This window comes from Myiozetetes cayanensis, unplaced genomic scaffold (assembly GCF_022539395.1).
Source record: "Myiozetetes cayanensis isolate MyiCay16 unplaced genomic scaffold, myiCay2020 scf469, whole genome shotgun sequence".
In the NCBI taxonomy this organism is placed as follows: Eukaryota; Metazoa; Chordata; class Aves; order Passeriformes; family Tyrannidae; genus Myiozetetes; species Myiozetetes cayanensis.
The window spans coordinates 14164-34009 of NW_026087708.1; the positions used below are offsets into that span (position 1 = coordinate 14164).

General features: G+C 50.6%; 1 protein-coding gene across 1 annotated transcript in view; it reads left to right on the forward strand.

Annotated features, from left to right (window-relative positions):
* LOC126648225 (endoplasmic reticulum transmembrane helix translocase-like) overlaps positions 1–19556 on the forward strand; it is a gene marked incomplete at its 3' end in the record, with an annotated part of 33388 nt that extends 13832 nt beyond the window's left edge. The window contains exons 7-14 of the mRNA XM_050330974.1: positions 1265–1371; positions 2737–2866; positions 3529–3584; positions 5860–5986; positions 7355–7492; positions 10119–10239; positions 16679–16836; positions 19381–19556. Of these exons, the coding sequence (XP_050186931.1) occupies positions 1265–1371; positions 2737–2866; positions 3529–3584; positions 5860–5986; positions 7355–7492; positions 10119–10239; positions 16679–16836; positions 19381–19556 (1013 nt within the window). The remainder of the gene's footprint in view (positions 1–1264; positions 1372–2736; positions 2867–3528; positions 3585–5859; positions 5987–7354; positions 7493–10118; positions 10240–16678; positions 16837–19380) is intronic.
* Positions 19557–19846: the final 290 nt, after the last annotated feature.

The following is a 19846-nucleotide window of genomic DNA, read 5'->3' on the forward strand; positions in this document are numbered from 1 at the left end:
GGGGGTCTGATCTGGGGTGTTTTTTGGGCCAATTTGAGGTGTTTTTTGGGCTGAATTTGGGTATTTTGAGGGCATTTTTTGGGCCTGTTTGGGGTGTTTTTGGGGCCGATTTGGGGTGTTTTTGGGGCAGATTTGTGGTGGTTTTTTGTGCTGATTTGGGGTGTTTTTTGTGCTGATTTGGGGTGTTTTTTGGGGCTGAATTGGGGTGTTTTGGGGGCATTTTTTGGGCTGTTTTGGGGTGTTTTGGGGGCTCAATTTGGACTGTTTTTGACTCTGATTTTGGGGCTGATTTGGAGTGTTTTTGGGGACCAATTTGGGGTGGTTTTGATGCTGATTTTGGGCCCGATTTGGGGTGTTTTTGATGCTGATTTTGGGGCTGATTTGGGGTGTTTTTTGAGCTATTTTGGGCTGTTTTTGATGCTAATTTTGGGGCCGATTTGGGGTGTTTTTTGAGCTATTTTGGGGTGTTTTTTGGGCTGATTTGGGGTGTTTTTGGGGCAGGCCGTTCCCCCCAGGACAACCTGGTGCCGTGTGACGTTCTGCTGTCAATTTGGGCTGTTTTTGACGCTGATTTTGGGGCCGCTCTGGGGTGTTTTTTGGGCTATTTTGGGGTGTTTTTTGGGCTGATTTGGGGTGTTTTTGGGGCTGATTTGGGCTGGTTTTGATGCTGATTTTGGGTGTTTTTGGGGACCAATTTGGGGTGGTTTTGACGCTGATTTTGGGGCCGATCTGGGGTGTTTTTGGGGCTCAATTTGGGCTGTTTTTGACCCTGATTTTGGGGCCGATTTGGGGTGTTTTGGGGACATTTTTTGTGCTGATTTTGGGTGTTTATGGGGCCGATTTGGGCTGTTTTTGACGCTGATTTTGGGGCCGATTTGGGGTGTTTTGGGGGCATTTTTTGGGCTGAATTTGGGTGTTTTTGGGGCCCGATTTGGGGTGTTTTTTGAGCTATTTTGGGGTGTTTTTTGGGCTGATTTGGGGTGTTTTTGGGGCAGGCCATTCCCCCCAGGACAACCTGGTGCCGTGTGACGTTCTGCTGTCAATTTGGGCTGTTTTTGACGCTGATTTGGGGCATTTTTTGGGCTGATTTTGGGTGTTTTTGGGGCAGGCCGTTCCCCCCAGGATAATCTGGTGCCATGTGACGTTCTGCTGTCAATTTGGGCTGTTTTTGACGCTGAATTGGGGTGTTTATGGGGCCGATTTGGGCTGTTTTTGACGCTGATTTGGGGTGTTTTTTGGGCTGATTTTGGGTGTTTTTGGGCAGGCCGTTCCCCCCAGGACAACCTGGTGCCATGTGATGTTCTGCTGCTGCGCGGCCGCTGCATCGTGGACGAGGCCATGCTCACCGGGGAGTCCGTGCCGCAGATGAAGGTGGGGCAAAAACGGGCCAAAAACCGGCAAAAACGGGCAAAAACAACATCTGTCAGGGAAAGGAGTCAAAAATCAGGGAAAATTTGTCAGGGAAAAGAGTGAAAAATCAGGGAAAACAGGGGAAATTTGTCAGGGAAAAGAGTGAAAAATCAGGGAAAAAAGACAAAAATTGTCAGGAGAAAGAGTGAAAAATCAGGGGAAAAAAGACAAAAATCAGGGAAAAGAGACAAAAATCAGGGAAAAGAGTCAAGGTTTGTCAGGGAAAAAAATAAAAAATCAGGGAAAAAAGACAAAAATTAGGGAAAACAGTCAAGGTTTGTCAGGGAAAAGAGACAAAAAATCAGGGAAAAGAGTCAAGAGTTTGTCAGGGAAAAGAGTGAAAAACCAGGGGAAAAAGACAAAAATCAGGAAAAGAGTGAAAAATTGGGGAAATCGCCCCATTCTTTTCTTCCCCAGCCCGGCACATTCCCGTTATCCCAAGGCTGATCCCAAGGCTGATCCCAACCCCATCCCAAAGCTGATCCCGAGGTTTATTCCCTGTTTTCTAGGAGCCTGTGGAGGACATGAGCCCAAAGCTGATTCCAAACTCCTCCCAAAGCTGATCCCAACCCCATCCCAATGATGTCATTCCCTGTTTTCCAGGAGCCAGTGGAGGACACGAGCCCAAACTGATCCCAAACTCCTCCCAAAGCTGATCCCAACCCCATCCCAAAGCTGATCCCGAGGTTTATTCCCTATTTTCCAGGAGCCAGTGGAGGAGGCAAACCCAAAACTGATCCCAAACTCTTCCCAAAGCTGATCCCAACCCCAATCCCAAGGATATATTCCCTATTTTCCAGGAGCCAGTGGAGGACACGAGCCCAGAGCTGATCCCAAACCCTTCCCAAGGCTGATCCCAAGGATATATTCCCTGTTTTCCAGGAGCCAGTGAAGGAGGCGAGCCCAAAGCTGCTCCCAAACTCCTCCCAAAGCTGATCCCAACCCTATCCCAACCCCAATCCCGAGGTTTATTCCGTGTTTTCCAGGAGCCAGTGGAGGAGGCGAGCCCGGATCACGTCCCAGAGCTGCTCCTAAGGCTGATCCCAAGGCTGATTCCCTATTTTCCAGGAGCCGGTGAAGGACACGAGCCCAAAGTTGATCCCAAACCCTTCCCAAGGGCAATTCCATGATGTCATTCCCTATTTTCCAGGAGCCAGTGGAGGAGGCGAGCCCAGATCACATCCTAACCCCATCCCAAACCTGATCCCAAAGCTGATCCCAAGGATATATTCCATGTTTTCCAGGAGCCAGTGGAGGAGGCGAGCCCGGATCACGTCCCAGAGCTGCTCCTAAGGCTGATCCCAAGGCTGATTCCCTGTTTTCCAGGAGCCGGTGGAGGAGGCGAGCCCGGATCACGTGCTGGACGTGGAGGGGGACGCTCGCCTGCACGTGGTGTTCGGGGGCACGCGGGTGGTGCAGCACATCCCGCCCCACAGGGCCACCCACGGCCTCAAACGTGAGCATTCCCACATTCCCCACGGGAATTCTGACCCCCCACCCTCGGGAATGATGATTCCCAAAGGGAATTCCCACTGGGGGCTCTCTGGGGGGGGTGGTAATTAATGGGTTTGTTAATTCCCGTTCCCATTCCTGTTCCCACTCCTGCTCTGTTCCCCTTCCCATTCCTGTTCCCATTCCTGTTCCCCTTCCTGTTCCCATTCCCCTTCCATTCCCATTCTCTTCCCATTCCCTTTCCCATTCCCCTTCCCATTCTCGTTCCCATTCCTGTTCTGTTCCCATTCCTGTTCCCATTCCTGTTCTGTTCCCATTCCCGTTCCCATTCCCGTTCTGTTCCCATTCCCATTCCCCTTCCCATTCCCTTCCCATTCCCTTCCCATTCTCCTTCCCATTCTCCTTCCCATTCTCCTTCCCATTCCCCTTCCCCTTCCCATTCCCCTTCCCATTCCCCTTCCCATTCCCCTTCCCATTCTCATTCCCATTCCTGTTCCTGTTCCCTTCCCATTCCCTTCCCATTCCCTTCCCCTTCCCCTTCCCCTTCCCATCCCTTCCCTGCCTTCCCATTCCCATTCCCTTCGCTTCCCATTCCCTCCCATTGTCGGTTCCCATTCATTCCCATTCCCATTCCCATTGTAATTCCCGTTCCCATTCCCATTCCAGCGGTGGATAACGGGTGCGTGGCGTACGCGCTGCGGACGGGATTCAACACCTCCCAGGTGAGCTCCACTTCCGGAATTCCCGGTGTTCCCCTCCCACCCCACGCGGGAATCACGGGAAAAGGTTGGGAAGAGGAAGGAAAAAGTTGGGAAGAGGAAGGAAAAAGTTGGGAAGAGGAAGGAAAAGGTTGGGAAGAGGAAGGAAAAGGTTGGGATGAGGAAGGAAAAGGTTGAGAAGAAGGAATAAGGTTGGAAATAGAAATAAAGTTGGGAATAGGAATAAAGTTGGGAAGAGGAAGGAATAAAGTTGGGAATAGGAATAAGGTTGGGAATAGGAATAAAGTTGGGAAGAGGAAGGAATAAAGTTGGGAAGAGGAAGGAGGAAAATTGGGAAGAGGAAGGAGGAAAATTGGGAAGAGGAAGGAGGAAAGTTGGGAAGAGGAAGAGATAAGGATGGGAATAGGAATAAAGCTGGGAAGAGGATGAAGGGAAGTTGGGAAGAGGAAGGAATAAAGTTGGGAAGAGGAGTAAAGTTGGGAATAGGAATAAAGTTGGGAAGAGGAAGGAATAAAGTTGGGAAGAGGAAGGAGGAAAATTGGGAAGAGGAAGGAGGAAAGTTGGGAAGAGGAAGAAATAAGGATGGGAATAGGAATAAAGCTGGGAAGAGGATGAAGGGAAGTTGGGAAGAGGAAGGAATAAAGCTGGGAATAGGAATAAAGTTGGGAAGAGGAATAAAGTTGGGAAGAGGAATAAAGTTGGGAAGAGGAATAAAGTTGGAAAGAGGAAGGAGGGGAGTTGGGAATAGGAATAAAGTTGGGAAGAGGAAGGAGGGAAGTTGGGAATAAGAATAAAGTTGGGAAGAGGAAGGAATAAGGTTGGGAAGAGGAATAAAGTTGGGAAGAGGAATAAAGTTGGGAAGAGGAAGGAGGGAAGTTGGGAAGAAAAATAAGGTTGGAAATAAGAATAAAGTTGGGAATAAGAATAAAGTTGGGAAGAGGAAGGAGGGAAGTTGGGAATAAGAATAAAGCTGGGAAGAGGAAGGAATAAAGTTGGGAAGAGGAATAAAGTTGAGAAGAGGACGAAGGGAAGTTGGGAAGAGGAATAAACTTGGAAATAGGAATAAAGGTGGGAATAGGAAGAAATAAAGTTGGGAAGAGGAAGGAATAAAGCTGGGAAGAGGAAGGAATAAAGTTGGAAATAAGAATAAAGTTGGGAATAAGAATAAAGCTGGGAAGAGGAAGGAATAAAGTTGGGAAAAGGAATAAAGTTGGGAAGAGGAGTAAAGTTGGGAATAGGAATAAAGTTGGGAAGAGGAAGGAATAAAGTTGGGAAGAGGAATAAAGTTGGGAATAGGAAGGAATAAAGTTGGGAAGAGGAATAAGGGAAGTTGGGAATAGGAATAAAGCTGGGAATAAGAATAAAGTTGGGAAGAGGAAGGAATAAAGTTGGGAAGAGGAATAAAGTTGGGAAGAGGAAGGAGAGAAGTTGGGAAGAGGAAGGAATAAAGTTGGGAAGAGGAAGGAATAAAGTTGGGAAGAGGAAGGAATGAGGTTGGGAATAGAAATAAAGTTGGGAATAGGAATAAAGTTGGGAATAGGAATAAGGTTGGGAAGGGGAAGGAATAAGGTTGGGAATAGGAATGAAGTTGGGAATAAGAATAAAGTTGGGAAGAGAAAGGAATGAGGTTGGGAAGAGGAATAAGGTTGGGAATAGGAATAAAGCTGGGAATAGGAATAAAGTTGGGAAGAGGAAGGAGGAAAGTTGGGAAGAGGAAGGAAAAAGGTTGGGATGAGGAAGGAATGAGGTTGGGAAGAGGAATAAGGAGGGAAGAGGAAGAAAGAAGGTTTGGAAGAGGAAGGAATAAAGTTGGGAAGAGGAATAAAGCTGGGAATAGGAATAAAGTTGGGAAGAGGAAGGAATAAGGTTGGGAATAGGAATAAAGCTGGGAATAGGAATAAAGTTGGGAATAAGAATAAAGTTGGGAAGAGGAAGGAATGAGGTTGGGAATAGGAATAAGGTTGGGAACAGGAATAAAGTTAGAAATAGAAATAAAGTTGGGAATAGGAAGGAATAAAGTTGGGAATAAGAATAAAGTTGGGAATAGGAATAAAACTGGGAAGAGGAAGGAAGGAAGTTGGGAATAGGAATAAAACTGGGAATAGGAATAAAGCTGGGAAGAGAAGTAGGGAAGTTGGGAACCCCCGATCACCACCAATCCCCCCGAGCTGTTTCCGAGGGATCCCTTGGAATTCCTGAGGGATCCCTTGGAATTCCCGAGGGATCCCTTGGAATTCCGGTGGGATTCCCTGGAATTCCTGTGTGTTGTGATTCCCAGGGGAAGCTGCTGCGTACGATCCTGTTCGGGGTGCAGCGGGTGACGGCCAACAACCTGGAGACCTTCATCTTCATCCTCTTCCTCCTCGTCTTCGCCGTCGCCGCCGCCGCCTACGTCTGGATCCAGGGTGGGCACGCGGCGGGAAGCAACCGGGAATCAACCGGGAATCAACTGGGAAGGGGGTGGGAATGAGCTGGGAATCAACTGGGAATGGAGTGGGAATGAGCCAGGAATGGGGTGGGAAGGAGCTGGGAATGGGGTGGGAAGGAGGTGGGAATGGAGTGGGAATCAGGTGGGAGGGACCGGGAATAGGGTGGGAATCAACTGGGAATGATGGGGTGGAAATGGGGTGGGAGGGACCAGGAATGGGGTTGGAAGGAGGTGGGAATGGGGTGGGAATGATGGGGTGGGAATGGGGTGAATGAGCCGGGAATGGGGGGAGAATAAGCTGGGAATGGGGTGGGAATGGAGTGGGAATCAACTGGGAATGGGGTGGGAATGAGCCAGGAATGGGGTGAGAATAAGCTGGGAATGGGGTGGGAAGGAGGTGGGAATCAACTGGGAATGGGGTGGGGAATGAGCTGGGAATCAACTGGGAATGGGGTGGGAATGAGCCAGGAATGGGGGGAGAATGAGCTGGGAATGGGGTGGGAAGGAGGTGGGAATCAACTGGGAATGGGGTGGGGAATGAGCTGGGGATCAACTGGGAATGGGGTGGGAAGGAACTGGGAATGGGGTGGGAATCAACTGGGAATGGGGTGGGGATGAACTGGGAATGGGGTGGGAATGAAGTGGGAATCAACTGGGAATGGGGTGGGAATGGGGTGGGGATCAACTGGGAATGGGGTGGGAATGAGCCAGGAATGGGGTGGGAATCAACTGGGAATGGGGTGGGAATCAACTGGGAATGGGGTGGGATGAACTGGGAATGGGGTGGGAATGAAGTGGGAATCAACTGGGAATGGGGTGGGAAATGGGGTGGGGATCAACTGGGAATGGGGTGGGAATGAGCCAGGAATGGGGTGGGAATCAACTGGGAATGGGGTGGGAATCAACTGGGAATGGGGTGGGATGAACTGGGAATGGGGGTGGGAATGAAGTGGGAATCAACTGGGAATGGGGTGGGAATGGAGTGGGAATGATTTGGGAATGGGGTGGGAATGATGGGGTGGGAATGGGGTGGGAATGAGCCAGGAATGGGGGGAGAATAAGCCGGGAATGGGGGGAGAATGAGCTGGGAATGGGGTGGGAATGATTTGGGAATGGGGTGGTTTTGGGGCTGATTTGGGGTGGTTTTGACGCTGATTTTGGGGCCAATTTGGGATATTTTTTGGGCCAATCTGGGATGTTTTTTGGGACCAATCTGGGATGTTTTTTGGGCCAATCTGGGATATTTTTTGGGGCCGATCCAGGCTGTTTCTTTGTGTTCCCCCCTTTTCCTGTGAAGATCCCGTTTTCCCGAGTCCAGCCGCTGTTGTTTTTCTCCCCCCCTCAGGCACGAAGGATCCGAGGCGGAACCAGTACCGGCTGTTCCTGGAGTGTGCCCTGATCCTGACGTCGGTGGTGCCCCCGGAGCTGCCCATCGAGCTCTCCTTGGCCGTCAACACCTCCCTCATCGCCCTCTCCAAGCTCTGTGCGTGAACGCGCGGGATTCCGCAGGGAATTACACGGGGAATGACGCAGGGAATTACGCGGGGAATGGAGAGGGAATTACACAGGGAATTCTACAGGAAATGGAGAGGGAATTCCACAGGGAATGGAGAGGGAATGGAGGGGGAATTTTACAGGGAGTTCCACAGGGAACGTAGGGAATTCTGCAGGGAATTCCACAGGGAATGGAGAGGGAATTCCACAGGGAATTCTACAGGAAATGGAGAGGGAATTCCAGAGGGAATGGAGAGGGAATTCCCAAGGGAATGGAGAGGGAGTTCCACAGGGAATGGAGAGGGAAACCAGTACCGGCTGTTCCTGGAGTGTGCCCTGATCCTGACGTCGGTGGTGCCCCCGGAGCTGCCCATCGAGCTCTCCTTGGCCGTCAACACCTCCCTCATCGCCCTCGCCAAGCTCTGTGCGTCACCACACGGGGACCCCAAAGGGAATTACACGGGGAATTACAAAGGGAATGGAGAGGGAATTTTACAGGGAATTCCACAGGGAACGTAGGGAATGGAGAGGGAATTTTACAGGGGATTCCAGAGGGAATTACACAGGGAATTACAAAGGGAATTACGCAGGGAATTACACAGGGAATTACGCAGGGAATGGAGGGGGAATTCTGCAGGGAATGGAGGGGGAATTCCACAGGGAATGGAGAGGGAATTCCACAGGGAATGGAGAGGGAATTCCACAGGGAACGGAGAGGGAATTCCACAGGGAATTCCACAGGGAATGGAGGGGGAATTCCACAGGGAATTCCAGAGGGAATGGAGGGAATTACGCAGGGAATGGAGAGGGAATTCTACAGGGAATGGAGAGGGAATTCCCAAGGGAATGGAGAGGGAATTCTAGAGGGAATGGAGAGGGAATTCCCAAGGGAATGGAGAGGGAATTCCAGAGGGAATGGAGAGGGAAACCAGTACCGGCTGTTCCTGGAGTGTGCCCTGATCCTGACGTCGGTGGTGCCCCCGGAGCTGCCCATCGAGCTCTCCTTGGCCGTCAACACCTCCCTCATCGCCCTCGCCAAGCTCTGTGCGTCACCACACGGGGATCCCAAAGGGAATTACACGGGGGATTACACAGGGAATTACGCAGGGAATGACACAGGGAATTACACAGGGAATGACGCAGGGAGTGGAGGGGGAATTCCACAGGGAATGGAGAGGGAATTACGCAGAGAATTACACAGGGAATTACCCAGGGAGTGGAGGGGGAATTCCACAGGGAGTGGAGGGGGAATTCCACAGGGAATTCCACAGGGAATTCCACAGGGAATGGAGGGGGAATTCCACAGGGAATTCCACAGGGAATTACGCAGGGAATTACACGGGGAATTACAAAGGGAATTACGCAGGGAGTGGGGGGAATTCCACAGGGAATTCCACAGGGAATGGAGAGGGAATTTTACAGGGGATTCCGCAGGGAATTACACAGGGAATTCCGCAGGGAATTACACAGGGAATGGAGGGAGTTCCACAGGGAATGGAGGGGGAATTCTGCAGGGAATGGAGGGGGAATTCTGCAGGGAGTGGGGAGGGAATTCCACAGGGAATGGGGGGAATGGCGCATGGAATTCCACAGGGAATTCCAGAGGGAACGGGGGGGAATTCTGCAGGGAATTCCACAGGGAGTGGGGGAAATTCCAAAGGGAATGGAGAGGGAATTCCACAGGGGATTCCAGAGGGAACGGAGAGGGAATTCCAGAGGGAATTCCACAGGGAATGGAGGGAATTCCAAAGGGAACGGAGAGGGAATTCCACAGGGAATTACGCACGGGATTCCACAGGGAACAGAGAGGGAATTCCACAGGGAATGGAGATGGAATTCCAGAGGGAACAGCCTGGGAGATGGATTCACAGGAGAATTCTGCGTTTTCCAGACGTTTCCTGCCCGGAGCTGTTCTGGATCCCCTTCCCACTCTCCCCATCCCTGTTTTTTTGGGGTGGGGGGTGGAGCTAAAATTCCCTGGGATTCCCAGGAGAATTCCTATTGAAATTCCCTCCAATTCCCACTGAAATTCCCCTTGGAATTCCATGTTTTCCCGGTTGTTTTGCAGACGTGTACTGCACGGAGCCGTTCCGGATCCCCTTCCCACTCTCTCCATCCCCCTTTTTTTGGGGAGTTGGGGCTGAAATTCCCTCCGATTCCCATTGGAATTCCCAGGCAAATTCCCAGGACAATTCCCCTTGTAATTCCCCCTGAAATTCCCATTGAAATTCCCGTTTTTCCCAGTGTTTTCCAGACATGTACTGCCCGGATTCATTCTGGATCCCCTTCCCTCTCTTCCCACTCTCCCCATCCCCTTGTTTTTTAGGGGGAGTGATGGAGCTAAAATTCCCTGGCATTCCCAGGCGAATTCCCAGGACAATTCCCCTTGTAATTCCCACCAGAATTCCCATTTTTCCTCGTGTTTTCCAGACTTTTCCTGCTGGGAACCATTCCAGATCCCCTTCCCTCTCTTCCCACTCTCCCCATCCCCTTTGGTTTTTGGGGAATTGGGACTGAAATTCCCTCCTATTCCCATTGGAATTCCCAGCAGCGTTCCCAGGCGAATTCCCATCAGAATTCCCCCTGAAATTCCCATTTTTCCGGTTGTTTTCCAGACGTGTACTGCACGGAGCCGTTCCGGATCCCGTTTGCGGGGAAGGTTCAGTTCTGCTGCTTCGACAAGACGGGCACCTTGACCAGCGACCACCTCGTGGTGCGCGGCGTGGCCGGCCTCAGGTGGGACCCCATCCAAGGGTTTTCCAGCTGGGAATTCCCTTGGGAAAAGCATCCTGGAAAAAGAGAGGGATTTGGGATCGGGGGAGGAGATTTGGGGAATTTTCGCGGGGGGTTTTGGGGGGTCGGGGATTGGTCCCTGAGGGACAATCTGCGCTTTCCATCCCAATTCCGGGATTCCCGGCGCTTGGAGAATCCCAAATCCTCGGGATCTGCTCCTAAATGGGCCGATTCCCCGAATTTCCCAGGGAGAACCACCCAAAATTCCCAGTTTTTTGTCAAAATTCCAGATTTAATTGGATTATTTTGGGTCTGACATCTTGCTCTTTTTAGGCCATTTCTGGGATTCCCAGTGCTTGGAGAATCCCAAATCCTCGGGATCTGCTCCTAAATGGGCCAATTCCCCAAATTTCCTGGGCAGAACCAGCCAAAATTCCCGGTTTTTGGTCCAAATTCCCAGTTTTTGGTCAAAATTCCAGATTTAATCGGATTATTTCAGGTCTGACATCTTGCTCTTTTTAGGCCATTTCTGGGATTCCCAGCACTTGGAGAATCCCAAATCCTCGGGATCTGCTCCTAAATGGGCCAATTCCCCAAATTTCCTCGGGAAAACCACCCAAAATTCCCAGTTTTTTACCAAAATTCCCATTTTTTTACCAAAATTCCACCTGTAATGGGATTATTTTGGGTGTGAGATCCTGCTCTTCCCAGGCCACTTCCAGGATTCCCAGTGCTTGGAGAATCCCAAATCCTCGGGATCTGCTCCTAAATGGGCCAATTCCCCAAATTTCCCGGGCAGAACCACCCAAAATTCCCAGTTTTTGTCCCAAATTCCACCTCTAATCGTGGATTTTCCCTGTGCATTCCCTAGGGAAGGGAAGGAGCTGATTCCCATGGATCTGTGTATTCCCTGGGGAAGGGAAGGAGCTGATTCCCATGGATCTGTGTATTCCATAGGGAAGGGAAGGAGCTGATTCCCATGGATCTGTGTATTCCCTAGGGAAGGGAAGGAGCTGATTCCCATGGATCTGTGTATTCCATAGGGAAGGGAAGGAGCTGATTCCCATGGATCTGTGTATTCCCTGGGGATGGGAAAGAGCTGATTCCCATGGATCTGTGTATTCCATAGGAAGGGAAGGAGCTGATTCCCATGGATCTGTATTCCCTAGGGAAGGGAAGGAGCTGATTCCCATGGATCTGTGTATTCCCTAGGGAAGGGAAGGAGCTGATTCCCATGGATCTGTGTATTCCTAGGGAAGGGAAGGAGCTGATTCCCATGGATCTGTGTATTCCCTAGGGAAGGGAAGGAGCTGATTCCCATGGATCTGTGTATTCCTGGGGAAGGGAAGGAGCTGATTCCCATGGATCTGTGTATTCCCTGGGAAGGGAAGGAGCTGATTCCCATGGATCTGTGTATTCCTGGGGAAGGGAAGGAGCTGATTCCCATGGATCTGTGTATTCCCTGGGAAGGGAAGGAGCTGATTCCCATGGATCTGTGTATTCCATAGGGAAGGGAAGGAGCTGATTCCCATGGATCTGTGTATTCCTAGGAGGGAAGGAGCTGATTCCCATGGATCTGTGTATTCCATAGGGATGGGAAGGAGCTGATTCCCATGGATCTGTGTATTCCATAGGGAAGGAGCTGATTCCCATGGATCTGTGTATTCCCTGGGGAAGGGAAGGAGCTGATTCCCATGGATCTGTGTATTCCCTGGGGAAGGGAAGGAGCTGATTCCCATGGATCTGTGTATTCCATAGGGAAGGAAGGAGCTGATTCCCATGGATCTGTGTATTCCCTGGGGAAGGAAGGAGCTGATTCCCATGGATCTGTGTATTCCATAGGGAAGGGAAGGAGCTGATTCCCATGGATCTGTGTATTCCATAGGGAAGGGAAGGAGCTGATTCCTATGGATCTGTGTATTCCCTGGGAAGGGAAGGAGCTGATTCCCATGGATCTGTGTATTCCATAGGGAAGGGAAGGAGCTGATTCCCATGGATCTGTGTATTCCATAGGGAAGGGAAGGAGCTGATTCCCATGGATCTGTGTATTCCTAGGGAAGGGAAGGAGCTGATTCCCATGGATCTGTGTATTCCTAGGGAAGGGAAGGAGCTGATTCCCATGGATCTGTGTATTCCCTAGGGAAGGGAAGGAGCTGATTCCCATGGATCTGTGTATTCCATAGGGAAGGGAAGGAGCTGATTCCCATGGATCTGTGTATTCCATAGGGAAGGGAAGGAGCTGATTCCCATGGATCTGTGTATTCCATAGGGAAGGGAAGGAGCTGATTCCCATGGATCTGTGTATTCCATAGGGAAGGGAAGGAGCTGATTCCCATGGATCTGTGTATTCCCTAGGGAAGGAAGGAGCTGATTCCCATGGATCTGTGTATTCCTAGGGATGGGAAGGAGCTGATTCCCATGGATCTGTTATTCCATAGGGAAGGGAAGGAGCTGATTCCCATGGACGATTCCATAGGAAGGAAGGAGCTGATTCCCATGGATCTGTGATTCCCTAGGGAAGGAAGGAGCTGATTCCCATGGATCTGTGTATTCCCTGGGGAAGGGAAGGAGCTGATTCCCATGGATCTGTGTATTCCATAGGGAAGGGAAGGAGCTGATTCCCATGGATCTGTGTATTCCTAGGGAAGGGAAGGAGCTGATTCCTATGGATCTGTGTATTCCATAGGGAAGGGAAGGAGCTGATTCCCATGGATCTGTATTCCCTAGGGAAGGGAAGGAGCTGATTCCCATGGATCTGTGTATTCCTAGGGAAGGGAAGGAGCTGATTCCCATGGATCTGTGTATTCCATAGGAAGGGAAGGAGCTGATTCCCATGGATCTGTGTATTCCATAGGGAAGGGAAGGAGCTGATTCCCATGGATCTGTGTATTCCTAGGGAAGGGAAGGAGCTGATTCCCATGGATCTGTGTATTCCATAGGGAAGGGAAGGAGCTGATTCCCATGGATCTGTGTATTCCATGGGGAAGGGAAGGAGCTGATTCCCATGGATCTGTGTATTCCCTGGGGAAGGGAAGGAGCTGATTCCCATGGATCTGTGTATTCCCTAGGGAAGGGAAGGAGCTGATTCCCATGGATCTGTGTATTCCATAGGGAAGGGAAGGAGCTGATTCCCATGGATCGTGATTCCTAGGGAAGGGAAGGAGCTGATTCCCATGGATCTGTGTATTCCATAGGGAAGGGAAGGAGCTGATTCCCATGGATCTGTGTATTCCATAGGGAAGGGAAGGAGCTGATTCCCATGGATCTGTGTATTCCTGGGAAGGAAGGAGCTGATTCCCATGGATCTGATTCCATAGGGAAGGAAGGAGCTGATTCCCATGGATCTGTGTATTCCCTGGGGAAGGGAAGGAGCTGATTCCCGGATCGTGTATTCCATAGGGAAGGGAAGGAGCTGATTCCCATGGATCTGTGTATTCCATAGGGAAGGGAAGGAGCTGATTCCCATGGATCTGTGTATTCCATAGGGAAGGGAAGGAGCTGATTCCCATGGATCTGTGTATTCCATAGGGAAGGGAAGGAGCTGATTCCCATGGATCTGTGTATTCCATAGGGAAGGGAAGGAGCTGATTCCCATGGATCTGTGTATTCCTAGGGAAGGGAAGGAGCTGATTCCCATGGATCTGTGTATTCCCTAGGGAAGGGAAGGAGCTGATTCCCATGGATCTGTGTATTCCTAGGGAAGGGAAGGAGCTGATTCCCATGGATCTGTGTATTCCCTAGGGAAGGGAAGGAGCTGATTCCCATGGATCTGTGTATTCCATAGGGAAGGGAAGGAGCTGATTCCCATGGATCTGTGTATTCCATAGGGAAGGGAAGGAGCTGATTCCCATGGATCTGTGTATTCCATAGGGAAGGGAAGGAGCTGATTCCCATGGATCTGTGTATTCCTAGGGAAGGGAAGGAGCTGATTCCCATGGATCTGTGCATTCCCTAGGGAAGGGAAGGAGCTGATTCCCATGGATCTGTGTATTCCATAGGGAAGGAGCTGATTCCCATGGATCTGTGTATTCCATAGGGAAGGGAAGGAGCTGATTCCCATGGATCTGTGTATTCCATAGGGAAGGGAAGGAGCTGATTCCCATGGATCTGTGTATTCCATAGGGAAGGGAAGGAGCTGATTCCCATGGATCTGTGTATTCCATAGGGAAGGGAAGGAGCTGATTCCCACATTCCCATGGATCTGTGTATTCCATAGGGATGGGAAGGAGCTGATTCCCATGGATCTGTGTATTCCTGGGAAGGGAAGGAGCTGATTCCCATGGATCTGTGTATTCCATAGGAAGGGAAGGAGCTGATTCCCATGGATCTGTGTATTCCTGGGGAAGGGAAGGAGCTGATTCCCATGGATCTGTGTATTCCCTAGGGAAGGGAAGGAGCTGATTCCCATGGATCTGTGTATTCCATAGGGAAGGGAAGGAGCTGATTCCCATGGATCTGTGTATTCCTAGGGAAGGGAAGGAGCTGATTCCCATGGATCTGTGTATTCCATAGGGAAGGGAAGGAGCTGATTCCCATGGATCTGTGTATTCCCTGGTGATGGGAAGGAGCTGATTCCCATGGATCTGTGTATTCCATGGGGAAGGGAAGGAGCTGATTCCCATGGAATTCCATAGGGAAGGGAAGGAGCTGATTCCCATGGAATTCCATAGGGAAGGGAAGGAGCTGATTCCCATGGATCTGTGTATTCCCTGGGGATGGGAAGGAGCTGATTCCCATGGAATTCCATAGGGAAGGGAAGGAGCTGATTCCCATGGATCTGTGTATTCCATAGGGAAGGGAACTGATTCCCATGGATCTGTGTATTCCCTGGGGAAGGGAAGGAGCTGATTCCCATGGATCTGTGTATTCCCTGGGGAAGGGAAGGAGCTGATTCCCATGGAATTCCAGAGGGAAGGGAAGGAGCTGATTCCCATGGAATTCCCTGGGGATGGGAAGGAGCTGATTCCCATGGATCTGTGTATTCCCTGGGGAAGGGAAGGAGCTGATTCCCATGGATTTTCCCATGGAATTCCCTGGGGAAGGGAAGGAGCTGATTCCCATGGATCTGTGTATTCCCTGGGGAAGGGAAGGAGCTGATTCCCATGGATCTGTGTATTCCATAGGGAAGGGAAGGAGCTGATTCCCATGGATCTGTGTATTCCATGGGGAAGGAAGGAGCTGATTCCCATGGATCTGTGTATTCCCTGGGGAAGGGAAGGAGCTGATTCCCATGGAATTCCCTAGGAAAGGGAAGGAGGTGATTCCCATGGAATTCCCTAGGGAAGGGAAGGAGCTGATTCCCATGGAATTCCCTAGGAAAGGGAAGGAGGTGATTCCCATGGAATTCCCTAGGGATGGGAAGGAGCTGATTCCCATGGAATTCCCTGGGGAAGGGAAGGAGCTGATTCCCATGGATCTGTGTATTCCATAGGGAAGGGAAGGAGCTGATTCCCATGGATCTGTGTATTCCTAGGGAAGGGAAGGAGCTGATTCCCATGGATCTGTGTATTCCATAGGGAAGGGAAGGAGCTGATTCCCATGGATCTGTGTATTCCCTGGGGAAGGGAAGGAGCTGATTCCCATGGATCTGTGTATTCCCTGGGGAAGGGAAGGAGCTGATTCCCATGGATCTGTGTATTCCCTGGGGAAGGGAAGGAGCTGATTCCCATGGAATTCCATAGGGAAGGGAAGGAGCTGATTCCCATGGATCTGTGTATTCCCTGGGGAAGGGAAGGAGCTGATTCCCATGGATCTGTGTATTCCCTGGGGATGGGAAGGAGCTGATTCCCATGGATCTGTGTATTCCCTGGGGAAGGGAAGGAGCTGATTCCCATGGATCTGTGTATTCCCTAGGGAAGGGAAGGAGCTGATTCCCATGGATCTGTGTATTCCCTGGGGATGGGAAAGAGCTGATTCCCATGGATCTGTGTATTCCCTGGGGAAGGGAAGGAGCTGATTCCCATGGATCTGTGTATTCCCTGGGGAAGGGAAGGAGCTGATTCCCATGGATCTGTGTATTCCCTGGGGATGGGAAGGAGCTGATTGATTCCCTGGGGATGGGAAGGAGCTGATTCCCATGGATCTGTGTATTCCTAGGGAAGGAAGGAGCTGATTCCATGGATCTGTGTATTCCCTGGGGAAGGGAATCGCCGCCTGCCACTGGCTGATTCCCATGGATCTGTGTATTCCCTGGGGAAGGGAAGGAGCTGATTCCCATGGATCTGTGCATTCCCTGGGGATGGGAAGGAGCTGATTCCCATGTCCCACATTCCCATGGATTTTCTCTGTAATTCCCTAGGGAAGGGCGTGAGTTGCTCCCAGTATCCGAGGCTCCGTTGGAGACGCAGCGCGCCATCGCCGCCTGCCACTCGCTGCTGATTCCCATGGATCTGTGCATTCCCTGGGGATGGGAAGGAGCTGATTCCCATGCATTTTTCCCTAGGGAAGGGCGTGAGTTGCTCCCAGTTTCTGATGCTCCGTTGGAGACGCAGCGCGCCATCGCCGCCTGCCACTCCCTGCTGCAGCTGGAGGACGGGGCGCTGGTGGGGGACCCCCTGGAGAAGGCCCTGCTGCTGGCCGTCGACTGGACCCTCACCAGAGGTAAATCACAGCATTCCCAAAGAGAGAATTCCCAAAAATTCCCCCAAAATTACGAAATTTCGGAGGTTTTGGCCCTTTTTCCGGTGGGGGAAAAAAAAAGGAAAATTCCACCCAAAATCCCTTGAATTCCACCTGAATTCCACCTGAACTATCTTGAATTCCACCTGAATTGTGTTGAATTCCACCTGAATTCCACCCAAATCCCCTGAATTCCACCCAAACCATCTGAATTCCACCTGAATCCCACCCAAATCCCCCTGAATCCCACCCAAATTCCCCTGAATTCCACCTGAATTGTCTTGAATTCCACCTGAATTCCACCTGAATCCCACCCAAATCCCCCTGAATCCCACCCAAATCCCCCTGAATTCCACCCAAATCCCCCTGAATTCCACCCAAATCCTCTGAATTCCACCCAAATCTCCTGAATTCCACCCAAATTCCCTGAATTCCACCCAAATTCCCCTGAATCCCACTCCAAATTCCCTGAATCCCAACCAAATCCCCCTGAATCCCAGCCAAATCCCCCTGAATCCCACCCAAATCCCCCTGAATTCCACCCAAATCCCCCTGAATTCCACCCAAATCCCCCTGAATTCCACCCAAATCCCCCTGAATTCCACCTGAATTGTCTTGAATTCCACCTGAATTGTCTTGAATTCCACCTGAATTCCACCTGAACCATCTTGAATTCCACCTGAATTGTGTTGAATTCCATCTGAATTCCACCCAAATCCCCCTGAATTCCACCTGAATTCCACATAAACCCCACCCAAACCATCTGAATTCCACCTGAACCATCTTGAATTCCACCCAAATCCCCCTGAATTCCACCCAAATCCCCCTGAATTCCACCCAATTCCCCCTGAATTCCACCCAAATCCCCCCTAAAAACCCCTTTTTTTTCCCACTTCTCACCACAATCCTTTTCAGGATTTCCTGGTCTCTTTGTTTCCAGATGAGAAAGTTTTCCCAAGGGGTCTAAAAACTCCGGGGATGAAAATTCCCCAGCGCTTTCATTTCTCCAGTGCCCTGAAGAGGATGGGCCCTGAATCCCACCCAAATCCCCCTGAATCCCACCCAAATCCCCCTGAATCCCACCCAAATCCCCCTGAATTCCACCTGAATCGTCTTGAATCACCCAAATCCACCTGAATTCCACCTGAATCCCTGAATTCCACCCAAATCCCCCTGAATTCCACCTGAGTTGTGTTGAATTCCATCTGAATTCCACCTGAATTCCACCCAAATCCCCCTTAATCCCACCCAAATCCCCCTGAATCCCACCCAAATCCCCTGAATTCCACCCAAATCCCCTGAATTCCACCTGAATTGTCTTGAATTCCATCTGAATTCCACATAAACCCCACCCAAACCATCTGAATTCCACCTGAACCATCTTGAATTCCACCTGAATTCCACATAAACCCCACCCAAACCATCTGAATTCCATCTGAATTCCACCTGAACCATCTTGAACTCCACCCAAAACCCCCTTTATTTTAATTTATTTCCAACCCCCCTCTTCAGGATTTCCTGGTCTCTTTGTTTCCAGATGAGAAAGTTTTCCCAAGGGGTCTAAAAACTCCGGGGATGAAAATTCCCCAGCGCTTTCATTTCTCCAGTGCCCTGAAGAGGATGGGCCCTGAATCCCACCCAGATCCCCCTGAATCCCACCCAAATCCCCCTGAATCCCACCCAAATCCCCCTGAATTCCACCCAAATCCCCCTGAATTCCACCCAAATCCCCCTGAATCCCACCTGAATTGTGTTGAATTCCATCTGAATTCCACTTGAACCATCTTGAATTCCACCTGAATCCCACCCAAATCCCCCTGAATTCCACCCAAATCCCCTGAATCCACCCAAATCCCCTGAATTCCACCCAAATCCCCCTGAATTCCACCTGAATCCCCCTGAATTCCACCTGAACCATTTGAATTCCACCTGAATCCCACCCAAATCCCCCTGAATTCCACCCAAATCCCCCTGAATCCCACCAATCCTGAATTCCACCCAAATCCCCTGAATTCCACCCAAATCCCCTGAATCCCACCCAAAACCCCTGAATTCCACCCAAATCTCTGAATTCACCCAAATCCCCTGAATCCCACCCAAAACCCCTGAATTCCACCCAAATCCCCCTGAATTCCACCCAAATCCCCCTGAATCCCACCCAAATCCCCCTGAATTCCACCCAAATCCCCCTGAATTCCACCTGAATCCCCCTGAATTCCACCTGAATTGTCTTGAATTCCACCTGAACCATCTTGAATTCCATCTGAATTCCACCTGAACCATCTTGAATTCCACCTGAATCCCACCCAAATCCCCCTGAATTCCACCCAAATCCCCCTGAATCCCACCTGAATTCCACATAAACCCCACCCAAACCATCGGAATTCCACCTGAACCATCTTGAATTCCACCTGGATTCCACCCAAATCCCCCTGAATTCCACCCCAATCCCCCCTAAAAACCCCCTTTTTTTTCCCATTTCCCACCACAACCCTCTTCAGGATTTCCTGGTCTCTTTGTTTCCAGATGAGAAAGTTTTCCCAAGGGGTCTAAAAACTCCGGGGATGAAAATTCACCAGCGCTTTCATTTCTCCAGTGCCCTGAAGAGGATGGCGGTGCTGGCGTCGCTGGAGCGCGGCGGCCTCGCCGAGCCCGCCTTCGTCGCCGCCGTCAAGGGCGCCCCCGAGACCCTGCACCCCATGGTGAGGGGGTTTTTTTGGGGGAAAAAAGGGGAAAAAGGGGAAAAAAAGGGAATTTTTTGGGTGGTGGGGGTGGGTGGGGAGGTGGGGTTTGGTGCTGGTGGCAGGTGGGGGTTTTGTGGCCTTGGGGTTGGGGGTTTTTGTTTCTTTGGAGGTGGATTTTGCTTCTTTGGAGTTGGAATTTTTACCTCCTTTTAGTTGGGATTTTTCCTTCTTTGGAATAGGAATTTTCCCTCTTTGGAATAGGAATTTTTCACTCCTTTTAGTTGGGATTTTGCCCTCCTTGGAGATGG